General features: G+C 43.1%; 1 protein-coding gene across 1 annotated transcript in view; it reads right to left on the minus strand.

The window, feature by feature from the left end:
• Positions 1 to 24,761, minus strand: part of KISS1R (KISS1 receptor) — a 436,110-nt gene that overhangs the window by 115,453 nt on the left and 295,896 nt on the right. Inside the window, exon 3 of the mRNA XM_063457370.1 lies at positions 8,438 to 8,573. Coding sequence (XP_063313440.1) covers positions 8,438 to 8,573 — 136 coding nt within the window. The remainder of the gene's footprint in view (positions 1 to 8,437; positions 8,574 to 24,761) is intronic.

Genomic DNA, 24,761 nt, shown 5'->3' on the forward strand with positions numbered 1-24,761 from the left:
TTGAGAGACGGATTTAATGAGCCTATGCTTCCATTTGGGGTATTATAACAGTTTGACTGTTCAAAACCCCCCACAAAGTCCTACCATTTGTAAAAGTAGACACTCCAGGGTATCTCATAAGGTGCATATTGTGCCTTAACATGCCCCCATTTTTTTACCATTACATGCCAAAGTATGTGGTAAAAAATAATTTTGTGCATTTTTTACATACGGATTGCATTTTTGCTGGGCATTTTGTATATTTCATATGTGCCACTAAGTTCAAACCCCCCAAATTATGCTCAGCTAAGTCTTCTGAGTAAAAGGACACCCCCATTGTATGTCTATGGCACTATTTCGTGAAGCTACAGTGCCATACAGGAGACCTGTCCTTTTCAGTATTCACAGTAGAATTTTGAGAGACGGATTTAATGAGCCTATGCTTCCATTTGGGGTATTATAACAGTTTGAATGTTCAAAAAAAAACCACAAAGGCCTACCATTTGTAAAAGTAGACACTCCAGGGTATCTCATAAGGTGCATATTGTGCCTTAGCATGCCCCCATTTTTTCACCAATATATGCCGAAGTATGTGGTAAAAAATAATTTTGTGCATTTTTTGACATACGGATTGCATTTTTTCTGGGCATTTTGTATATTTCATATGTGCCACTAAGTTCAAAACCTCCAAATTATGCTCAGCTAAGTCTTCTGAGTAAAAAGACATCCCCAATGAATGTCTTTGGCACTATTTTGTGAAGCTACAGTGGCATATTGGAGACCAAGCCATATCAGTTTTTACAGAACTTTGAATTTTGACGCTGGGCCTATGTGCAATTTCCAAGCATCTTCGTAAGTTTTGAATTCAAACTACCCCACAAAGGCCTACCATTTCTTAAAGTAGACACCCCAGGGTATTTCAAAAGGCATATTTTGAACCTTAGCGTGGGATAATTTTTCCGCTAGCTTGTACCAGGTGTAGTGGTAATGAGCGTTTTTTCTGCCTTTTTGACACACAAAGTGAGTTTGCACAGTATATTTTGCAAACCTTATGTGTGCTACGACTGTATAATACTTCATATGTTGCTCAGCTATGTCAGCTGAGTATAAAAATACCCCCGTATGTACCTTTGCCAGGTATATGTGGACATCGGAGGGGCACATTTGGGACACAGCCATTCCATTTTTTTTCAAACTTTAAATTTTTACGCTGTGCCCATGTCCCATTTTAGAGTATTTTACCAGGCTATATAATCCAAATACCCCATAAAGCCATACCATTTCTTAAAGAAGACATCCCAGGGTATTTCAAAAGGCATATTTTGAACCTTAGTGTGGGATCATTTTTCCGCTAGCTTGTACCAGGTGTAGTGGTAATAAGCGTTTTTTCTGCCTTTTTGACACACAAAGTGAGTTTGCACAGTATATTTTGCAAACCTTATGTGTACCACCACTCTATAATACTTTATATGTTGCTCAGCTATGTCGGCTGAGTACAAAAATACCCCCGTATGTACCTTTGCCAGGTATATGTGGACATCGGAGGGGCACATTTGGGACACAGCCATTCCATTTTTTTTCAAACTTTAAATTTTTACGCTGTGCCCATGTCCCATTTTAGAGTATTTTACCAGGCTATATAATCCAAATACCCCATAAAGCCATACCATTTCTTAAAGAAGACATCCCAGGGTATTTCAAAAGGCATATTTTGAACCTTAGTGTGGGATAATTTTTCCGCTAGCTTGTACCAGGTGTAGTGGTAATAAGCGTTTTTTCTGCCTTTTTGACACACAAAGTGAGTTTGCACAGTATATTTTGCAAACCTTATGTGTACCACCACTCTATAATACTTTATATGTTGCTCAGCTATGTCGGCTGAGTACAAAAATACCCCCGTATGTACCTTTGCCAGGTATATGTGGACATCGGAGGGGCACATTTGGGACACAGCCATTCCATTTTTTTTCAAACTTTAAATTTTTACGCTGTGCCCATGTCCCATTTTAGAGTATTTTACCAGGCTATATAATCCAAATACCCCATAAAGCCATACAATTTCTTAAAGAAGACATCCCAGGGTATTTCAAAAGGCATATTTTGAACCTTAGCGTGGGATCATTTTTCCGCTAGCTTGTACCAGGTGTAGTGGTAATGAGCGTTATTAAATGTATTTTTTTACTTTTTAAAACTTTTTTTACTTTTTAAAACTATTTTTTAAACTTTTGTTTTGATTATTCATTTTTTTAAAGTTTCCTAAACTTTCGTAAAACTTTTTTTTACAGATTTAACATTTTTCTAAGCTTTTTTTTTACGTTAACCCCTAACTAGCAGTAAGCAGCACTAACAGTAAATTCCCCATTTTCCCATAACTCCCACCCACCCCAGCTAGCAAAATATTTAATTATACAATATTTAAATTAGTTAATTAAATAAATTTAACCCCTGAGGGTTACAAAATAAATAAAAGTTAATCGTCAGGGGTTAAAAAAAAAAATTAGAACAGTATAATACTGTGATCTGTATTTTGATCACTGTAGGCAGTGATCGACTGGCAGGGAAGGGGTTAATTTTTATTTGGACTGGGTAAAGGGTTTATTTTTTTAAATTTTTTACTTAAATGTTATTAAAACTTTTTTTTTAACTTAATTTTTTAACTTTTTAAAGCGTATTTTTAAACTTTTTTTAACGTTAACCCCTAGTTAGCGTAATACTAAATCCCCCAATTCCCCACTAACTTCCACCCTCCCCAGCTAGCTAAATTTATAATTTTAAAATATTTAAATTAATTAATAAAATAAATGTAACCCCTGAGGGTTAAAAAAAAAAAGAATTAACCCTCAGGGGTTAAAAAAAAATCAGATCATATTAAAATGTAATCCCTGCCAATTGATCACTGTAGTCAGTGATCAATTGGCAGGGAAGGGGTTAATTTTTGTATTAAAATGGTAAAGGGGGGGTAAAGGGGGGTGGGATTTGAAATAAACTTTATTTTTTGAACACCAGGGGGCAGGATCAGCACTGATCCGTCTCCCTGCACTTCACACTGAACCCGGAAGTGCAGGGAGGCGGAAGGTAAGTATACAGAGCACATGTGCCCGCTCTGGCATGCTGTCAGAGCGGGCACATGTACTGGGACAGCCCGATCCGGTGCTCCCGGTCTGCCTCTAATGCAGAGGCAGACCGGAGCACCATTAACCCCACGATCGCCGCGATTGCGGCGATCTGGGGTTAATTTTACCGCGTGACGGACGAGGTCCGTCACCCGTCGTTAAGGGTATCCCCTGGATGACGGACCTCGTCCGTCACCCGTCGTGAAGGGGTTAAAAGATTATAAATCAAGTAAGGGAATTTACAGATAACAAACCCATTAAATAAGGAGCATAGAAATAGAATTGCTGCCCCTGCTAGCACTGCCACAAGTAGCTCATCCACTGTGAATGTTACCATCATCACTATCACCACCTTTACCACTAGCACCAATAACACCATCAACATTTCCATTTGCATTAATCAACTGCTAGTGTGCAGATTAGTGTTGCGACAGCTTCCACTGCCAGCAATGCAAATCCCCTTGCATCTTCAGCAGACACAAAACTAAACTTTGTGATAATTTTGAGTGTTTCCATGAAGGTCGACTTGCAAAGGGATGAGTGAAGGGCCATCTTACTAATGCTGGTAAGAAGCAACATCTGCAAAGATACCACAAGTCTGTAATGCTGAGAGAGAGTATAAACAATATAATCTGTCACTAATCGCATCTGCTTTTAATGTAATTAATTGTTGCAGATTGATATGTAATTCACTCTCCCTGGCACACATACCTTTTGATCCAGGTATTAGATAGGATGGATAAGGATATTAACGGGGTGGGGGGTATGGGCATTATAATGGGGAAGAAATAAGGGGTGCATAAGGGCAAGAAATACATAAATGAGAAAGAAGTGTTTAGAATAAGGGGTCACAAATGTGTCTGCGTGCCAGCAAAATCCTTTCACATGGTTTGACCAAAAAAATACCAAAACAAATATTGCACCCACAGCCTCAATGTACCCTAATTATGTGGTATTCCTTGACTAGAATCTGTATACAGGCTATAACTTAAGGTAGGCAAATCAGCCAATCACGGCAGTTTGTTATATCTTACTAGACTCCCTACAAACTAGTACACTTCATCCTGAAGTGTAATAAATATGACTGTTAGCATTACTTTCCGTGAACATGTTCTATTCTATGTTGAAGTGATATCCATGTTCTTATATCTCCTTATTTAAATAGAAATGTGAAAAATCCATGAAAACATTACCTGCAAAAAAAACCTGACTATGTCTAGGGATTTACTTGCCTACTTCAAATCATAACACATAGAAAAATACATCTAAAAGCCAACCTACTCATGCGAAACCAAACTGATTGAATCGTTAATCCTTTTATGGTCATAGGATAGGACAGAATCATGCTGGTTCATTGTTAGTCTGCCTTTTTAATTTTTTTACTTTTTTTTGTCTTCACTTGCTAAATCAATTTTTTTTTTATGCGTGAAGTTCTTATTCAGGCTTTGAGTTCAACAACAGCACAAGATGTGCTATGCAATAATTTTTTTTCTGCCAAAGTTGCTTATTTTTTCCATGCTTTAACACTGCCTGTAGCCCCCCCATAATACCCGTCTTTAAAACAGGCGCCCAAAATTGCACAGCATATTTAAGGTGTGGTCAAACCAGCGATGTATAAAGAGGCAAAATTATATTTTTATCCCGTGAATTTCTGCCCCTATTTATACATGACAAAACCTTACTGGCCTTAGCAACTGTCGATTGACATTGCATATTCCTGCCTAATTTGTGGTCTATAACAGTACCCAAATCCTTCTCATGTGCTGTTATCCCTAATTCACTATCATTTAGTGTGTAAGTTGTGTGCCTTTGTTACCCTGAAGTGCATAATTTTGCATGTTTCTACATTACATTTCGTCTGCCATTTGAGTGCCCAGTCCCCCAATCTATGTAAATCTCTCTGCAGCAAAGTAATATCCTGCTCACATTTTATCACTTTACAGAGTTGTGTAATATACAAATTCTAAAACATGGCTTGTAATGCCTATTTCAAGATCATTTATAAAATATGTTAAATAGAAGCAGTCCCAGAACAGAACCTTAAGGGACACCACTTTTGTCCAGCTTGAAAATTTACCATTAATGACAACATTGCACTCTTTCCTTAAGCCAATATTCTACCCATGAACAAGAATATTCATCTGGACCAATTTCTTTTAGTTTTTGAACTAACCTATTGTGAAGAATCGTTTAAAGCATCTTTGCAAAATCCAAGTAGATCACATCCACTGCAACACCTTGCTCTATAATTCTACTTCTTTGTGGAATGCAATACGGTTACCTATGTTTCATAAAACCATGCTGATTATTGCTAATAACAAAGTTATTTCCAATTAATTCCTTTCAACAGAAAGATACTCCCCTCACTCTATCAGTCCTGTGTTGCCTTTCAAAGGCTACTGGTCAGCCTGTAGATTCCAATAAAGATTTGTGGAGTGCACCTAGAGGCCAACATCTCTTTCTTTCCTTGACAGCACACTGGTGTGTGCCCAGGATGCCTCAGGAAGCTGCTACTGGAGGTCTAGCAGAAAGAGGAAAAGTATATCGGTAGGTCAGCTTTTTAAGGTCATTATTCTTTCTCCATGATGAAGTGATGGATGAGTGGAGGATGGTGTCAGTTTGGGTAGGAGCAGAGTCAATTACTAATGTAGAACTGTTGAATGTGGCTTAAAATACGGTGAAAGCTCTGCATGATGGCATCATTGTTGGTGTACGCTGTGCAGTACAAATTCTCCATCTTCAGGTCAATTCAGCAATTCCAGAAGGAAGTAATAGAATGGTGAGTGTAATTGCTGGTGCAGGAGGATTGCTGGACACTTCCCCTGCAGTGTAAAGGATAGCCATCTCTTGAGACAAGAGCAAGATAAGGCCGGTCTTCCCCACACACTGTCTACAACAAAATGTCAGTACAAGGTGGAACTCCATTTTTGAGAAACTGGAGAGGATTTTAAAGCAGCAGTGGCCAATCCCTAGTCGGGCATCAAACCAGTACATTGTACAGTATTATTGTGCCTCCACTGGGTAGAGATGAATGTACAGTGATCACTCAGCTAGTGGTAGTCCTATTCAGGGATGCAACTGAAAACTTAAGTCTGGGCACTGCCAGTCTGGGATTAATCATCCCCATGTTCACCCATTTAGGGCGCAAGATGTGTGTCTTCTTTGTAAAGAGGTTGTTTAATGTGGACCTCTACATTCTAATTAGTAGTACTGGTCAGGAGGCTGAAGGATCAACTGGAAATGTTGGCCTACATAAATGAGTAGATCATTCTTGCCTGTGTGATCCAAGGATTAAGGGACAACTAGCACTCAGAACCAATAGCCTACCAACTTGCAAAAGAGAAAAACAAAAGAAAAAAACTTCGAACACATTCGTGCCTAAGTGCCAAAAGACAGAGCAGGACTGTCAAAAGGGACTTAACCCTAGATGTATTTAAAAAAATCTAGACAAATCAGAGAATGATCTAAAACAAGCAATTTCCACCTGGTGTTTAACCTTTCATGAAGATGGAAACGTTTTTGAGAAGGTAAAGTACTATAAGGTACAAAGTTATTTCTTTTTGTGAACAGTGTAACCATTATCCTGACTTCCAATACGTAAACTAAGTTCCCTTCCAAAGTGTTACTCTGTAGCAAAATGTGAATCACAATCAGACTTTAAGATAAAAAAAACTCCTCATGTTTCTTAAATTGTTGTCTTTGAGGGATCTGGTGTTTAGATTTGGAGATAGGGTAATGACTATCGTTGAAACATGATTGTGCATTGGAAAATTTCTATCCCAGTCCCAAATGTCAGGGTTCTTACCTGAGATGGGAGTATGTAGCGCAGATATGTTTGCTCACCCTTGGAGATAGTTGTGCACGGGGGCTGTGCAGGAAAGGTGATTCCAATATGGTACTGACAAGGATGCAAACAGCAGGATAGTCTAGGAATAGCCGAAGTCAAAGGATGCCAGAGGTCAGGATTAAGGAAGTGTAGCCAAAGTCAATGGATGCCAGAGATCAGGATAAACGAAGACAGAAGCCGGGGTCAATATGGAGTATAAGTTCAAGAGACTGGAACACAGGAATTGAATAAAAGACTTGATAGAGTTCCCGGGGTGGGGCAGTGCTTATATACCCAGCTGATTACTGATCTGTCTCAGGTGAAGCACAGCAATAGACGAAGTCCAGCGCTCAGTGCTGCAGACAAGACAGGTAAAACAGGCTAGAAATACTTGAAAGAATAGGAATTGCTGTGGCTGAAAGACAGTACAGCAGGCCCAGAACAGCAAAGGACCCAGGTTTAAATCCCATTTTGGGCACTTCTGGGGTGACCCCATCTGGTCGTCTGGATGTCACGGTTCACCGTAACACCAATAGACAAAGTCCAGTCCCCAGTAAGGTGAGAACCTTGACACCAAGTCAACAAAAGGTAGAATAAGAATGGAACATTTGATTGCATTTTAATACTTATATTCCATCTACAATGATTAGGATTTTTCAATCAGCAGTCACCAAAGGTTTCATCCTGATCACAAGAGTGTAGTAAGGAGTGTAAGTTAATCACTTGACAATATATCACCTTAGGTGTCAATATGTCAAACAAAAAGAAAAGCAGAAGGAAATATATACCTCAGCTCTAGCAAACTGCTAACAGCCTACTTGACTGCCCTTTCTCCCTGCCCTTTCTATCCTGCTAAATAGAAGCAGGAAACAAAGAGAAAAAATAAATTAAAGTGAGGTGTGTAGAGTGTAGAGTGAACGTGAGGAAAGCAATGGCTTATATTTATACACACATACATAATCAACCAAGATGTAAAAAAGAAAAATGGTGCAGGTTACTACTCAAAAGAATAGTTTATATAAGTACAGTAGTACTAACTATTAATTTGAGCACAGAGACTGCAGATTTGAAATGTTTTAGAATGTGTTGACTATTGCTAGTCCAAATGGCTTTCTGAATACTTCACTCTGTGTCATGTAAAGATCTATTTATCAAGGACATCCATGCAGTTTCGCTAAATCCAAACTATCTCCAATCCAATTAATTATAAATGTTCATATACAGTACCATAGGAGTTATTCACATAGATTTTTGGTTTCCATATTTATTTTAATAAATTGCTATTCCAAGTTAGAAACTGAGATTACAGACACGTTTGAAGGCACATTTGGAGTTTAGTGTATAACAATGCAGACCTGAATTAAAAAGTCCAACAAATAATCTAAACTGGAAACTTAAGCCCTTCTTCTGTTTCTGTACGTTTCAATTATTATTTTTTTTTTTTGTTAAACCTTCTATTGGACAACTGTGCAAAAAAATTTGACACTTCATTAATTATAACCTTAATAATGTTACTTACCTATCCATATGCCCAGACTAACTGCAGCTGCCACACGAGGTGTTCTCTGTCGTAATGAACGCAGTGGGAACACTGTCACATACCAGCGATCAACACTCATAGCAGTAAGGGTCACACAGGTGGCTTGAACTGATACCTAAGTGAATAAAGCAGTTATTAGTGCATGCCAATAAAATGATTCTGAAGAATCAATTCATTTCCCAGCTGCTGTCACATAGATCAAGGTTAGAGGAAATATTCTGAGGTCACGTAACTGTGTTTTCAAGTCTGTAATTACGTAAAAATGGTGGAGTTGATGAAATTGCAGTGGTAAATTGAAGCAGGATTTTACAGATTTAAACCTGTAATTGCAAGGCTATAACATGATTAATGCATTTCAGGAGCTCAGAGAGTTTAGCTTTACATCCACTTATATATGTCTTTTGCCCTATTTATAATTTACATAACAAATGTCCAATAAGGAATTCAGCTTTAATAATATCTGTACATTCAAATGTATGTTTTGGTGTCAAAAAATATTCTTGTCCATGTGTTGAGGAAACATGAAAATAAATTCTAGAGGCATATACAATGTCCTTACAAGACACTTGTTATGTTTAAAATGGTGCAGAGTGAGAGGAACAGGATCACCAGGGTACATAGGTTCAGGGTGAGGTTATGAGCCTTATGTGTTGTATGTGTAACTGGATAATTCCAAGATTTTACTATTAACATGACGTAAAGTCATGATTTTATTAATGACACGGAGGCGAGTATTATGCGTCTCTTTCTTTAATTTTCCCTCAGCAGAGAAATGAATGTTAAAGAGAAAATTAGCATATCATTAACATATATACATATTAAACAGTGCTACTAATAGGAACCACCCCCTTTCAGTATATAAGGTGTAGCACTCTCTTCCTCTTCCTCGTTCTGTAGCGATCCGAAGACCAGTCAAAACCGAACAAAAAAAACTCTGAACCGGAACTGTAACATCAGAAAAGTCGTACATCCCTTCCTAGGGGAAAACGGTAAAGCCGACCTTTAAACCTCTTCGATCACTCCGACATGGGAATTCAGGCTAAAAGAGAGGAGAAATATGGTAAAATCTCGATTGATAACTGGTTGTAACGTACCCCAGCATATCTATTGTTATCTAGATCCGGAGAAAAATCAACGTCATAACATCCTGACATGAAAACATACAAACTTAACGTATAACCTAGACTAGGCATACAGTGTGACAATAAAGGCAGGGGAGACCCGCCCTGTATGGTATGAGGATAGGTGTCGACTCAATCTAATCCTGTCTGGATGAAAAATCCCACCAATTCCAACCCAGGGAGGGAGGGAGGGAATAATACTCGCCTCCGTGTCATTAATAAAAACATGACTTTACGTAATGTTAATAGTAAAATCTTGGAATTTTATTAAAGACACGGAGGCTCCTATTATGCTATTTTAAAGCTGAGCTATAATCTTATCAGAAAAGTGTTGTATAGGTCTAAAGTAAAAGTTCCGGAATGTGGATTCCGTAGACCAATCTGCAGCCTTCAGAATGTCTTCCAAGCGACATCCAGCCGCCGATGCTTTAGAGGCCATAGCGCCCCTGACGGAGTGGGATGAGAATATCGAAACATTGATCCCAGCCGTAGCTAATAGCCATTTGATCCAACGTGCGAGTGTTGGAGTAGATACAGGTAGATGTGGTTTCTTCAGGGAGATGAACAGAGGTCTGTCATCAGATGGCCGTAGAGTAGAGGTGCGAGACTCGTATTCTTTCAGGCATGATATTGGGAATAGGTTGGCTAAACTCGTGATTCTCGGATAAAAACTTGCTTAGTTGCTGATTTTGTTCTCCGTGAGATATCGAATGACACTCCCTCCGGGGTGAACGTGCGGGCCCGCCAGTCCAAGGCTCTTACGTCTGACACTCGTTTACAGGATAATAGGCAGAATAGCATAAGCAATTTTGCCGATAATTGTTTAAAGGACAACTCTAGGTTAGAGGGCCAGCCATCTAGGAGTCTGAACACGCAGTTGACGTCCCAAAAGGATCCGTATTTGGACATAGGAGGACGTGAGAAGCGGACACCCTTAAGCAGACGACAGACTAGGGGGTTCTGTCCGAGTGGGAGCCCATCCACCTGTTCATGTCCAGTTGAGATAGCGGAACGGAATAAGTTGACCGTGCGAAAGGCCTTGCCTGATTCAAAACAGATGCGTCAGGAAGTCCAACACCGATTTCACAGAGGCTGATACAGGATCCAACGATCGTTCCAAGCACCAATTGGCCCACTGTCTCCAGGCCGTAGCATACGCATGTCGTGTTCCAGGTGCCCATGCGTTTGCCAGGAGTTGCATAGTTGTGCTCGAAACCTCTGTGATTTCCCAAGGTCCCCGGAAAGGAGCCATGCCATGAGGCGGAGGAGGCCTTGTTCTACTAGGGTGTGACTCTCCCTGTCCGGATTGGTTAGCAGAGATGGGTGGTCCGGTAGTAACCGTGGTCGATCGCCATTTCCAATAGGTGTAGGAACCAAGGTTGGGATCTCCAACATGGGGTTACCAGGACCATCGAGCTCTTGAAGCGTCGGAGGTGTGCCAGGCAACGAGCTATCAGATTGAATGGTGGGAAGGCATATGCCCTGCCCCTGGACCAATCTTGGAGGAATGCGTCAGTCGCCATGGCCTCCGGGTCCAGTCTCCAGCTGAAGAACTCCGGTAGCTGTGTGTTTAGTCTGGACGCAAACAGGTCCATGCTCATAGGAGCGAGATCTTGTGGAACACGTTTGGTTGGAGCCTCCAATCTCCCTCGCGGTTACCATAATTCCCAGCACAGCCACATCTTAGAGCAGTGATTACTCTATGATATGGCCATGCTGGGAATTAGGTGAACCGTGAGCGAGCATGGTAGTTAGCTCTGCCCCCTCCCTAAGTCCTCCTGTGACAATATAGAGGAGTAGTAGAGAGACATAGGGGGACGGGGGACAAAGAGAGGGGTAATAGAGAGACACAGGGGAAGGAGGGACAAAGAGAAGGGTAATAGAGAGACACAGGGGAAGGGGGGGCAAAGAGAGTGGTAATAGAATGACACAGGGAAAGGGGGAACAAAGAGAAAGACACAGGGAAATAGAAAGGGTAATAGAAAGACACAGGGAAAGGGGGGACAACGAGAGGGGTAATAGAGAAACACAGGGGAAGGGGGCAAAGACAGGGGTACTAGAGAGACACAGGGAAAGGGGGGACAAGGAGAGGGGTAATAGAGAGACACAGGGAAGAGGGGGGAAAAGAGACACAGGGAAAGGGGGGACATAGAGAGGGGTAATAGAGAAACACAGTGGAAGGGGGGCAAAGAGAGGGGTAATAGAGAGACACAGGGAAAGGGGGACAAAGAGACAGACTTGTAATAGAAAGACACGGGAAGGGGGCAAAGAGAGGGGGTAATAGAAAAACACAGGGGAAGGGGGGACAAAGAGACAGAGGGGTAATAGAGAGACACTGGGGAAGTGGGACAAAGAGACAGAGTGGTAATAGACACCGGGGAAGGGGGGGCAAAGAGAAGGGGTGACAGAGAAACACAGGGGAAGAGGGGACAAAGAGACAGAGGGGTAAAGGAGAGACAACAGGGAAGGGGGGGCAAAGAGACAGAGGGGTAATAGAGAGACACATGGGAAAGGAGACAAAGAGACAGAAGGGTAATAGAGAGACATCGGGGAACTGGGGACAAAGGGAGGGGTAATAGAGAAACACAGAGGAAGGGGGAGAAAGAGACAGAGGGGTAATAGAGAGGCACAAGGGAAGGGGGGCAATCAGACAGAGGGGTAAGAGAGAGACACAGGGAGGAGAGGGGGAAGAGAGACACAGGAAGGAGAGGGGAGAAAGAGACACACAGAAGATTTGTTAGGGGGACAAAGAGACATACAGAAGGGATGGGGAACAAAGTGACACACAAGGTTTGTGGGAGGCAAAGCTGGGCTGCGGGAAAAAGAGACACAGAGTGGCTGGGAGAGGAGAAAGAGGCACACAGAGTCTGGAGTAAGAAAGACACACAGATAGGATTTTGAAGGGGAGAAAGAGACAAAGGGGCTAAGGCTTAGACATACAAAAAAGGGGCGGGGGGAGAGAAATACAGAGACTGGAGAAGGGTAAAAGGAAACACACAGGGGCTGGGAAGAAGTAAAAGATACACACGGGGAGCTAAAAGAGAATTACAAGGGTGGCTGTAAAAGTCAAAAAGGAGAAAATTGGAGACAAGATAGACTAAACGAGGTAAAAAAGAAATCAAATGAGGGAATAAGAAACAGAAAAAAGAGCCAAGAAATTCATAAGGGAGTTAAAAGAAACACAAGAGAAGATGCATTTTTTTGTGTGTGTTTGGGGGGAAAGGGGGGTGGATTTTCGTCTGTGTCTCCTGCCGGTTTTCAATTTTAAGTTATCTTTTCCACCTCTATATCAGCACACTTTGCTGGCGTGATGCATTATTGGGCTGGTATAGAATTTTTTCCAGCGCCGCTTTTAATTCCCAGTCCAGCCCTGGTGTCAAATAAGTCAATTGACGGCACACGACTGTCTTGGGTGGTCGAAGTGTTCGGTACAACGTTCAGCATACAAACTAACTGGGAAAAGTTTGTTCTTCTCAATTCGTATACAGTTTTAGGTGAATGGTAGTGCAAGTAAAAGTTCAGGATGGCAACAAAATTATAGCTCCAACAAACAGGGCATCTGTTACAGGGACCATCTAAACATATGCTATATCCTCTTTTGGATTGCCAATTAATATTATTTTAATCAATATATTAAATGTTATGTTTTAGACAATTGTAGATTATGCTAGCTTTAGTGTACCTATAATCTTAATTTTATTAATGACAGGAGGCGAGTATTTGCTTAAGTCTCTCTTTACTAGAACTCCACAGCAGCACAGAAAAAACAACCAATCAGAAAAAAGTTAGGTACTATAAAACTCCCCTCCCCATGCATCATTTCCTCTTTCAAGCTGCGACAAAACAGAATAAAAGGCAGAGAACATCATGGGGAAGAAACAAAGTCCTAGATACGATGAATATAACGATGTCCACCATCCGAGAGTAACTGTCAAACTAGATAGTGTTGATGGACTGTAAACTGAAACGAGAGAAAAACAGAATCGAACAGGTTGATTATCCAATTAAATGTACTCAGAATAAACATGTAGGTACCCAATGTAGCAACCAAAATTAACCTTAATATGTAGATATCCCAACCCTACTTATGAAAAGAAACACAGACCTAATGAACAAGCGACAGGTATCAGAGACAACAAACAGAGTTGCATACGTACCTGATAATCTAAACTATAACATTAAACAAGGGAGGGACAAGAATGGGTGGGAAATACTCGCCTCCTGTCATTAATAAAATTAAGATTATAGGTACACTAAAGCTAGCATAATCTACAATTTTATAACATGACAGGAGGCTTCGTATTTGCTGTTTCAACGCTCAATTCACCAATCCAACGCTGTTTGTGTCGCTGGTATCTATTGCAGGAAATATCAGAGTAATCCTAATTGGACATTCCAAGTTCGATAATTGACAGTAGACGGATAAAAGAAAATGCCAGCCGACGAAGCATCTCAATTACGGAAAAAAGTACCATCCGCTGGTAAATCCATTGTATGTGGTTGCGACCTGTTTCCTAGCAGCCGGTCCATGAGCTGGCAAGCTGACCTATCAGCCACCTTCCTGTAGTTTTAATATCAAAGGTCAAGTTCGGACTTGGGGACGCGAGAAGAAACTGTCACCGTCTCAACTCATGATCCGTAAGGCGGTTCCTCCGATCGTGCCAGGGATATTCGGCGATGCGGTCTTGCAGGTAGATCCCCAATTTCAAGGAATGCGCCCAAGTCCACTACCAAAATCGTATTAGAAACCGAGGAGGAACTTTCGTTCCTTCCTGTCCTACCCGGTGATATGTCTCATCCGAGAATAATTTCATAATGCAGGCAAGAGCGTGGCCAAACTAGCCGTATTCTAAGTGATTCTAAGATTCCAAATGGACTGAGTAAAACCTTGGGCGCAGTAGAGAAAGACTCCAAAGGACGTCCATTCAGGGTTCCGAACTGAACTTGTGTGGAAGGACGGTGGTCGACTATACTGGGAATAGCGAATCCTGGAAACCTTCAAAGGAAGGGAAAAGCCAACCGGAACGCAGATTTCCATCCAGCAATGCCCTCGTCAAAGAGTGAAAGATGTCTGTAGGAGTCGGGGTACACCAGGTACCTCCGTAAAGTCACATAGATCCCCTCGACAGTAGTTGAAAAAAAAAAGGGGGTAGCGCGAATCCAAAAACAGACGGCTCCCGTGAGGGATGAATAGAGTATAGACGAAGGGTCCTCCATCTCCGAACCATGTTCACCAGGTATGCGCTCCGATTTTATCCCAAGATCGTAAAGACCGGAGAAGTCAAGACAAACGAGGATTCCTGATTTACCATATGACCCATACGTACGGTTTTACCTTCAGACCGGGCAATAGTCCTTCCTTAATGTTGTTACCCGAGCAAGGCGGTGCCTGTTTGCTCCATGAAGGTCTCCGTATCTCCCGACATCTTGACATGGGGGAAACTTTCTGCTCAGTTTGCTAGTAATGGTCTGGATATCTAAAACAGAAAGCAAACTCTGTATTATATGGTGCCGAATATGCCAAAAACCTGCACTCTCAAAATACTGGAGGACCATCCGTTAGTGTACCATCTCCAGGAGTGTGTGTAAATAAATGGGAGACTCCCCCCGTTATACCTCTGAGTATTTCTCGTGTGTTTTACAGCAGCCCGGATCCAGTAGATCCATCACGGGAGATAGAATAGAGGGATCTAGTCCAAACATGTAATACTTGCATGACCAGGCAGTCCTCTAGGACAAAGCCAGTAGCGTGGATGGCAGCTCTAATTGAATTCCGGAGGGACGCCCCTCTATGTAGTCATCAATGTCTTGCACAGGCACAAGCCTGTGTGATGAACAAATGGCCGGTACTGTAGAGCGTCGAGTGCATGAAAGAGCCGCGCTCTCTACTACTGTGATCGCATACCGTGAGAGCGTCCGGGTGCTAGCCTGAGCGGGCCGCACCCATTAGTAACCAACAGCAGAGTCTACATCCGAGACCGGTTCTCTCTATGAGAATGGGTCCACCCAACTTGTTCTTTGTATCCAGCCCAGTATCTGGTTGATGACGAGTGAGGGACTGCGCCCTCTAATAACAAATCAGTATCCGGTTCCGTATGAGAGGATTCGCCCACTGCTCCTGAAAATAAATATACTCGGATCGAGGTGATGGAGGGCCGCACCCTCCTGTGGTGCAAACTAGAGTCCCTAGAGATTCAGGGCGACCAAAACCGTAGGGCGCACCAATTACAAATGTCAGCATAAGGCTGAGGGCAATCTGGGAAACAAGGAATGGAAAACTATCAACCGACTATCCGGATCCCGTGCGCGCGCGCGCGGGGTCCTGGTAGGCTGTTGGTAGTCCGAGGAAAGCTGGAGACGTTCTCCGCAATCCACGAGTGCCTGGGAGGTCGGAGGAGACCAAGTCAGGCCTCACGACGACCCGAGCGAATAGGAAAAGGAAGTCATGAAAAAAACCCAAAACAAAACAAAAAAGCAACAATAAACGAAGATAAGAGAAAATACACCCATTCTATCTCGGATAGAATGTAAACAGCAGGCCGGAAGGTAAGAAAAGTAAATCCCACTGGACAGGGCCAGGAGCTAACCTAACGCAGGAAAAAACTACCGAACCTATAGGGACTCCGGGAGGCATATACAGAGTAGATGGTAAAGACAAGGGAAAAACACAGCTTTCTCCTGAAGGAGTCTGAATACCGGTTCCTGCCGGTGCGAAGTTCTCCTTGGAGACGTGCAGTCGCCGGTTTGGAGTAAACCGTGGATGTGTCCGGGGTCTTCATAAGAAACTTTGCCCTTCAGGCATGAGGTTTAGGGCCTTCACCCTTCCCGCCATATTCAGATGGCCGTATACTGGTGTCCTCTCGAACACTATGGCAATGGTGTTTGCCCGGACACCTGCCTATCTCCATGTCACTGGTGTGCACTGGGTTTTCCTCAGTGATATTACCCCAGGCCTGCGGCCAAAAGGGGTGCAGTACCAATAGCGTAGGCCCGTCCTTAGGGCATAGTCTCAGCAGGTCAAACGAATGGACACAGAAAGGTTAGCCAAGCAAATAGTCACAGGCATAGCCGGCCATCCAAGTAGGCACCGATATAGCAGGCTATCCAATGGGGCACAGACATAGCAGGCCATTTTATTGGGCACAGGTATTGCAGGCCAATCTTATGGGCCAGACCTATCAGGCCAATCTTATGGGCACAGACATAGCAGGCCAATCTTATGGGCACAGACATAGCAGGCCAATCTTATGGGCACAGACATAGCAGGCCAATCTTACGGGCACAGACATAGCAGGCCAATCTTATGGGCACAGACATAGCAGGCCAATCTTATGGGCACAGACACAGCAGGCCAATCTTATGGGCACAGACACAGCAGGCCAATCTTATGGGCACAGACACAGCAGGCCAATCTTATGGGCACAGACACAGCAGGCCAATCTTATGGGCACAGACACAGCAGGCCAATCTTATGGGCACAGACATAGCAGGCCAATCTTATGGGCACAGACACAGCAGGCCAATCTTATGGGCACAGACACAGCAGGCCAATCTTATGGGCACAGACACAGCAGGCCAATCTTATGGGCACAGACATAGCAGGCCGTTCTTATGGGAACAGACATAGCAGGCCAATCAATGGGGCACAGACATAGCAGGGCATACCCCGGTGTTGTATTCCGACAATAGCAGGGGGTCAATCTGTGTAGAGCCCCCTATATGTGTAATGAAAACCAGGGAACCTAGGGTGAAATAACTCCAATATGCAAACCCCCCTAGGCAGAGGTAATGTGTCTACAGATATACAGGAAACTGTTAGACCTTAATGCTTGTGGCCAAAAATAAGGATATCCTGTTGCAGGAAAACTCAGAAGTTCAGGGTGTATTGCCTACAGGCTGATCTCCAGCCCTTGAAGAAATATAGAAGTAAAAATATATAATATATATGTTTGATCACATAATTGCTATATGTCTCTATATGGATATGCACCCTGAGCAGGGTGGGAGGTGGTCCTCCCAGACTGCCAGCGAATTAGGTTGGGGTCTGAATACACCCTGCCTATAGATGGGGGAGGAGAAAGCCCCTCCACAGACCTCCGCCAAGAACGGTACTGGGGGGGAAGGAGCTGCGCGTGGGCACACCCCCCGCCCCCCCGCACACACGCGGTCCGCGGGCGGAGGCGGCCGCAGTGAAGCCTCTACGTGGAGGAAACGATCCGACCACCGGGTACTCGCGCTCACTCGCGAGTACCCCTGCGACCGCATAGAACACACAGGACCCACGTGGTCCGCGGCGGAGACGGCTGTCGCGAAGCAGCCATGTGGGAAAGAAGATCCGGTCGCCGGGTACTCGTGCTCACTCGCGAGTACCCCTGCGACCGGGTAAAACACACGGGACCCACGGGGGGGGGGGGGGGGGGGACGGCTGCAGCGAAGCAGCCACGTGGGAAAGAAGATCCGGCCGCCGGGTGGTTGTGCTCACTCGCGAGCATACCGGCAGCTGGAAAAAACACACTGGGCTGGCGGAGATTAACTCCGCGGTCCCAGATCTCGGGGGACAGAGGAGGCAAATGCTTTGGAGGTAGAAGCAGCGATGATCTGAAGTACAGACACCGAAGAAAAATCGCACAAGGCCTATAACCTACTGCATTTACAGGAAAAAAATCCCATAAGCACAAAACACACTGCATTATAAAAAATAAAATGCCACAAGGCCTATAACCTACTGCATTTACAGGAAAAAATCCCATAAGCACAAAACACACTGCATTATAAAAATAAAATGCCACAAGGCCTATAACCTACTGCATTTACAGGAAAAAATCCCATAAGCACAAAACACACTGCATTATAAAAAATAAAATGCCACAAGGCCTATAACCTACTGCATTTACAGGAAAAAATCCCATAAGCACAAAACACACTGCATTATAAAAAATAAAATGCCACAAGGCCTATAACCTACTGCATTTACAGGGGAAAAAAAATCCCATAAGCACAAAACACACTGCATTATAAAAAATAAAATGCCACAAGGCATATAACCTACTGCATTTACAGGAAAAAAATCCCATAAGCACAAAACACACTGCATTATAAAAATAAAATGCCACAAGGCCTATAACCTACTGCATTTACAGGAAAAAATCCTATAAGCACAAAACACACTGCATTATAAAAATAAAATGCCACAAGGATAAAACACTGTATATAAAAATAAAATGCCATAAGGATAAAACATACTGCATTATAAAATAAAATGCCATAAGGATAAAACATACTGCATTATAAACATAGAATGCCATAAGGATAAAAATATTGCATTTACATGAATACAATCCCACATGGATAGAACATACTGCATAATAAGAATAGAATCCCACAAGGATATAACATACTGCATATAAGAATAAAATCCCCTAAGGATTACAACAATATTGCATTTATAAGGCTAAAAGACTGAATATAAGCAATAAAAACCCAAAGCCACCCACTATAAGCAGGAGGCAGTGGTACTCTGACCTGTACTGACTGCAGAGCAGCAAAGAAAGAGGAAATGATGCATGGGGAGGGGAGTTTTATAGTACCTAACTTTTTTCTGATTGGTTGTTTTTTCTGTGCTGCTGTGGAGTTCTAGTAAAGAGAGACTTAAGCAAATACGAAGCCTCCTGTCATGTTATAAAATTACACCTTATAAGGCAAGCATCTCTCTATTTGATACTTATGTTAATTCCACATGGAAGAACAAGCCTGATTAAAGGTCGTAAAGGATACATGATATGTTTAAAGTGAATAAAAGCAAATATTGTGTATGTAAGGAGGAGTGTATAAGCCATTTATCTTAATAGTTACACAGAGGATACTGACACACAGAGTTACACACAGAGTACACTGACACACACATTTACACATATATGAAACGACACACACATTTACACACAGAGGAAACTGATACACACACTTACACACAGATGTCATGCTCCCTGAATTGACACACAATGACAGACGCACACATTCACTAACATACACACACAGCTACACACAGAGGACACTAACATAATAAAAAATATTTTAAAAACATTTTAAAAATAAATATTAGCCCCCCTTCCCTCCCTCCCTCTTCCTCCCTCTCTCCCTCCATTCCCATTCACTTACACGATCGCCGCCGTTCCCCTGTCAGCGATCGGTCTTCTTCTCCACTGGGGAGACTGTTTGGGCTGTCAGACAGTCCCCCCCCAGTGGAGAAGAAGACCGATCGCCTCTGCAAAATAGGACCCCAAGGTCCATGTGATCACTCTGAAAGAGCGGTCACACGGCCGCTGTGGCGAAAGTAACCTCGCCACTTGTACTTGGAGAGGCCTGCTTGCCAGCCTCTTGCCCTGTGACTATGGCCCCTGGGATATATTGCCCTTTAAAAACACTTTTGGCATATTTAAAGGCACTGTTTCTGCCCCTTGGACTTTTAACTGGAACAGATTCAAACATCTGGCGGTGGCCATCTTAAATTGTCCAGCAGTGTTTTGCCGTTGAGTGTATGGAACTGTTGTGGGCATGAGACCATGTGCACGGTGGGGCAAAAATAAGACTTCCAGGAAATTCCTAAACCCCTGAACTGATATGGGTGATTTTTGGATATGTTGTTCACCCAGATCGGGGCTATCAGGGGATGTGACTTGTGGGGATATGTTGTATTTTGGGGCACTTTCTGGGGTTTGTAAAAATGTATGTTTTTTTTCTGCTTAGAGTTAATTGAGTTAGTCATTGTCTTAGTTAATTATATCCCAGGGCTTGTGTGCTGTATGTGGAAGTGTCGGACATTGTTGTATTGTTCTGATTGGTTTGTGTGCCTGTGTTCCATCTTGCCCAGGGGGTATGCCTCTGGCCTGAGGAATTGTATAAATTGTGAGTGCTTGCTGCCATTAAACAGACCTGATTGACCCTTTCTTGAAGCCTTGGCTCATGCTTGGGGGATGGGATAACTACACTCTGGGGATTGCTATACTCACACTATACTCCCGAGGGTAAGCTCTTGTAGGAGCTGTTCTTGTTCTTGCTACACTCTTTGGAGGGAGAGAGGCCTGCCCACTGGAAGCTGGATCCTGGCCTTGGGTCCAGGGTGGGAGAAGGACGGCGAGACCCCGGCGCAGCTGCATCGTTGGAAGTTTTATACCCTCAGAATCTGAGCATTGTGGGCCTTTCTCTGGAGATGCACGTCTGCTCACATCGGAGGTTAGGCCACCCCCCTCTCTGTCAAATTGAGATATTTATCCAACATTCTGAATGGGGATTTTACTCCGGTTCACAAATTGGTAAGGGTTTATCTTTAAACTTTGTATAGATTTATGTTTTTTAGCTAGGAGCTGTGATGGAGATGGGTGTTTTCAGAGAGATGGAGGTGAATAGGTCTAACTGCTCTTTCTTGGAACTTGTTTCTACAGTATTAGGGATAGCCACAATAAATACTCAAGGATTAAATTCCCTGTACAAAATAATGATTCTCCAAGACCAGCTATATAGAGAAAATATAGTTATTTGCACAGTGTTCAGGAGACACATATGAGATTAAACGATAAAATAAGAATCTCCTCAAGGAATTATACATTTTTTTTTTATTTTTTTTTAAATTTGACAATTTTTATTGTACAGTACACGTTAATATTATAGCATTAGACAGTACGCAGGTAGTTACAGTAATAGAGGTGCTGTACCCTTGATTTACAATTAAGTTACAATTGATTTATAAGACGGGTAGTACAGGTTCCTACACATCCTGCGTTCGCGGGTTGTATGGGGTATTCCCCTGTGTTCTGGTTAGGGTCCCGCTACTAGACAACTCAGTTGTTTTTCATAACATGTTATACATTCATATTACAATACTCTTAAGTAAACCCGTTTCCCTACTTTACTCTTATCGTGTCCTCTGTCTCTTGGGTGTTACACGCTATCAACAGGTCATGTACTATACTATTTTATTTAAGGAGGATCATTGCGATGGGGTGGGAATGAAGGGGGAGTGGGGAAGGGGAGGGATGGGGTAACTTGGTGGTGCAGAGATGGCTATTGGTTTATGATTCTGCGTTGCTGTTTTAGGTGTTATCTATCTTGGAGCTGGCTAGGTATGCAGTCCATCTGTTGTGGGCCTGGTGTAAGTATTTTTTTATTCCGAATTGGTGTGCGTAGGACATTTCGTAAGCCCAATTGAGTTTCACTTGGTTCAACAGAGAGTTTCGGTTGGGAAGAGTCGTACTCTTCCATAATCTCGCTATACACATTGCTGCTGAGATTAGGACGTGGTACATGATCGCCCACCTGTCTTTAGAGGTCGATTCAGGTGGTATAAAGAGGATGCAGAGCTCCAGTGTGAGAGATGTTTGTGTTTGAGTTACATCCGTCAGAATGGTCTGGATCTCTTTCCAGAATGGTTGTAATGCTTGGCATGACCACCATATGTGTGACATAGTGCCCTTAGATTGACCACATCTCCAGCATGTGCTGGAGGAGTCAGGCCATATCTGGTTGAGTCTGGTAGGTACGAGGTACCATCTGTACAAGAGCTTGCGTTGTAGCTCAAGATGATTGGCGCAGGAGGAGACACCCTGGTGTGAAGAGTAAGCTGCGGCCCAACGTTCCTGAGGAATGGTTTTCCCCAGTTCCCTGTGCCATGCTTGTGTGTATGCGTCATTTAGCCCGTTTGGTTCTTGGATAAGGGTTCTATAGTTCAAGGAAATTAGCTTTTTAAGGGGTTTTGAGGTTGTACAAAGTTTCTCAAAGTCCGTCATGCGCTGTGTCGGCGTTATGGCCGCCTTGCCTGGTGCATTGTCGGCTAGAAACGATTTGATTTGCAGGTAAGCAAAGGTTAGGCTATGTGGTAGGTTGAATTCTTGCTGTAGTTCCGGGAAAGGTCGAAGACCCTTATCATTGTACAGCTGATCAATTATTTCAATACCCCCTTTGATCCATGGGTGTGTATTAAGTGTCGGTATCACTGACTCTAAGACTATTAGTGGGGTTGCTAGTGGCGTTGGGTGGTATAGCACCATCTTCTGCTTGGACAGGTCCCATTGTTGTAGGATGTGTTGGGTTGTTGGTAGAAGATGGGAGGTGTCTTTCCTATGGTGTTTAGGGGTCCAGAATATGGAGTATAGAGTTGGGCGTTGGGCCCAATGATTTTCTATCTCTAGCCATTGGGGAGATGAAGGCTGTTGGCATAAGAGTGGTATTACTGATAATGTCGCTGCTTTGTAATATGCTGCTAAGTCCGGGATGCCCAGGCCCCCTTGGCTTACTGGTTTCTGTAGAGTTTTAATTGCTACTCTAGGTTTTTTGTGTAGCCAAATGAAACCTGTGAGTAATTTCGTGAGACTTTTGATAAAGTTCCCCGGCAGTGGTATTTGAAGTGTTCTATATAGGTATTGCAGTTTCGGCAGTAGGGACATTTTTATTGCCGCTATTCGTCCCACCCATGATAAAAATTTCCCTTCCCAGGAGTCTAGTGTGTCTTTAAAGGTTGTCAGTAGAGGTTGGTAATTTAGCTGAAACATGGCAGCAGGGTTCTTAGCTATCTTGACTCCCAGAAATGTGAGATAGTCGTTCCTCCAGTCTAATGGGAACGTTTTTTTAAGATTGTCCAGTTGGTCGGCATGTATATTGATGCTTAGGGCTTGCGTTTTGGTGACATTGAGTTTGTAATAGGACAGCTGCCCATACTCCGTAATGAGGTGCATGAGGTTAGGTAGGGAGATCAGCGGTTGCGTGAGTGTTAAGAATATGTCGTCCGCAAAGATACTTAATTTATATTCCCGCTGGCCAAGTGGTATTCCGTGGATTGCGGAGTTCTCTCTGATTTTTGCTGCCAGTGGTTCTAATGCTAACACGAATAGCAATGGGGACAGGGGACAGCCTTGATGAGATCCATTGCTTATAGTAAATTCGATTGAGCGAAATCCAGCATTTAGGACTCTCGCAGTCGGGTTGCTATAAAGGGCTGCTACCGTGTTCGTGAATTGGCTGGGGAAGCCGAATTTTGACAAGACCGCTTGGAGGAATGTCCAATTGAGTCTGTCAAAAGCTTTCTCCGCATCTAATGAGACTAGGAGACTGCTGAGGCCTTTCCTCCTGATACTGTGGATCAGATCCACTACCTTGCGCGTGTTGTCTGCTCCTTGTCTACCTGCCACAAATCCCACCTGGTCGTTATGGATTAGATTTGGGAGTATGGATCCTAGGCGTCGGGCGTGTATTTTTGCGTAAAGTTTAGCATCTGTATTTAGAAGGGAAATTGGCCGAAAGTTAGGACAGTGCTTTGGGGGTTTACCAGGTTTTGGGAGTGTAATGATGTGTGCTAGAAGGAAATCCGCGGGGAGTGTCTTGTCCTTGGTGGCCAAATTGAATAGTGAGGCTAGGGAGGGGGCTAACTGATTTGCAAATCTTTGATAGTACGCATTCGTAAATCCGTCTGGGCCTGGTGCTTTGTTTTTAGGCAGGGTGCGTATGGCTTCTATCACCTCATTCGTCGTGACTGGGCTGATTAGTTGGGCCGATTGGTCGTGGGTGAGTCGGCAGGGGTATGTCCCGCAAGTAGGTCTCTATGTCTTTGTCTTTGTCCTCGGGTTTGGGTAGTTTGTCGGAACGTTCTAGGTTATATAGCCTGTCGTAGTAGGCAGCAAATGCGTTACTAATCTCAATAGGAGAGATTACCCTTTTGTCATTGGTGAAGATGTGTGAGATTTTTGCGTTGGCTTCTTTTTTTTCCAGTCGTGCAGCTAACATTTTGCTGGCCTTGTTGCCCTGCGCGTAGTGTGCGGAGTGAAGTTTGCGGAGATTGAAGCTAACTCTTTCTAAAGTATGGAGTTTAATTTTGTCCGTACGGTCCCTAATAGACTTTTGTGTTGACTCCGTCGGGAGTTTTTTATTTATTGATGTAAGGTCCTCTAGTTGTTTGTGCCATGTCAGCCATTGGTTACGATTGGAGCGTTTTAGTTGGGCTGCTCTCCTTAGGAGGAGACCCCTGATGACCGCTTTATGTGTTTGCCATACAGTGCTAGCTGATGTGTCCTCTGTTTTATTCAGCGTGAAGAATTCCGAAATGGCTCCTTTGAGGTGCTGAGTAAAAGAGTTGTCCAACAACAGAGTTTCATTCAGTCTCCACGGGCTTTTGTGTTTATAGTCATAGTTGTCTTTGA

The sequence above is a fragment of the Pelobates fuscus genome, chromosome 5, assembly GCF_036172605.1.
Source record: "Pelobates fuscus isolate aPelFus1 chromosome 5, aPelFus1.pri, whole genome shotgun sequence".
NCBI classification, from domain to species: Eukaryota; Metazoa; Chordata; class Amphibia; order Anura; family Pelobatidae; genus Pelobates; species Pelobates fuscus.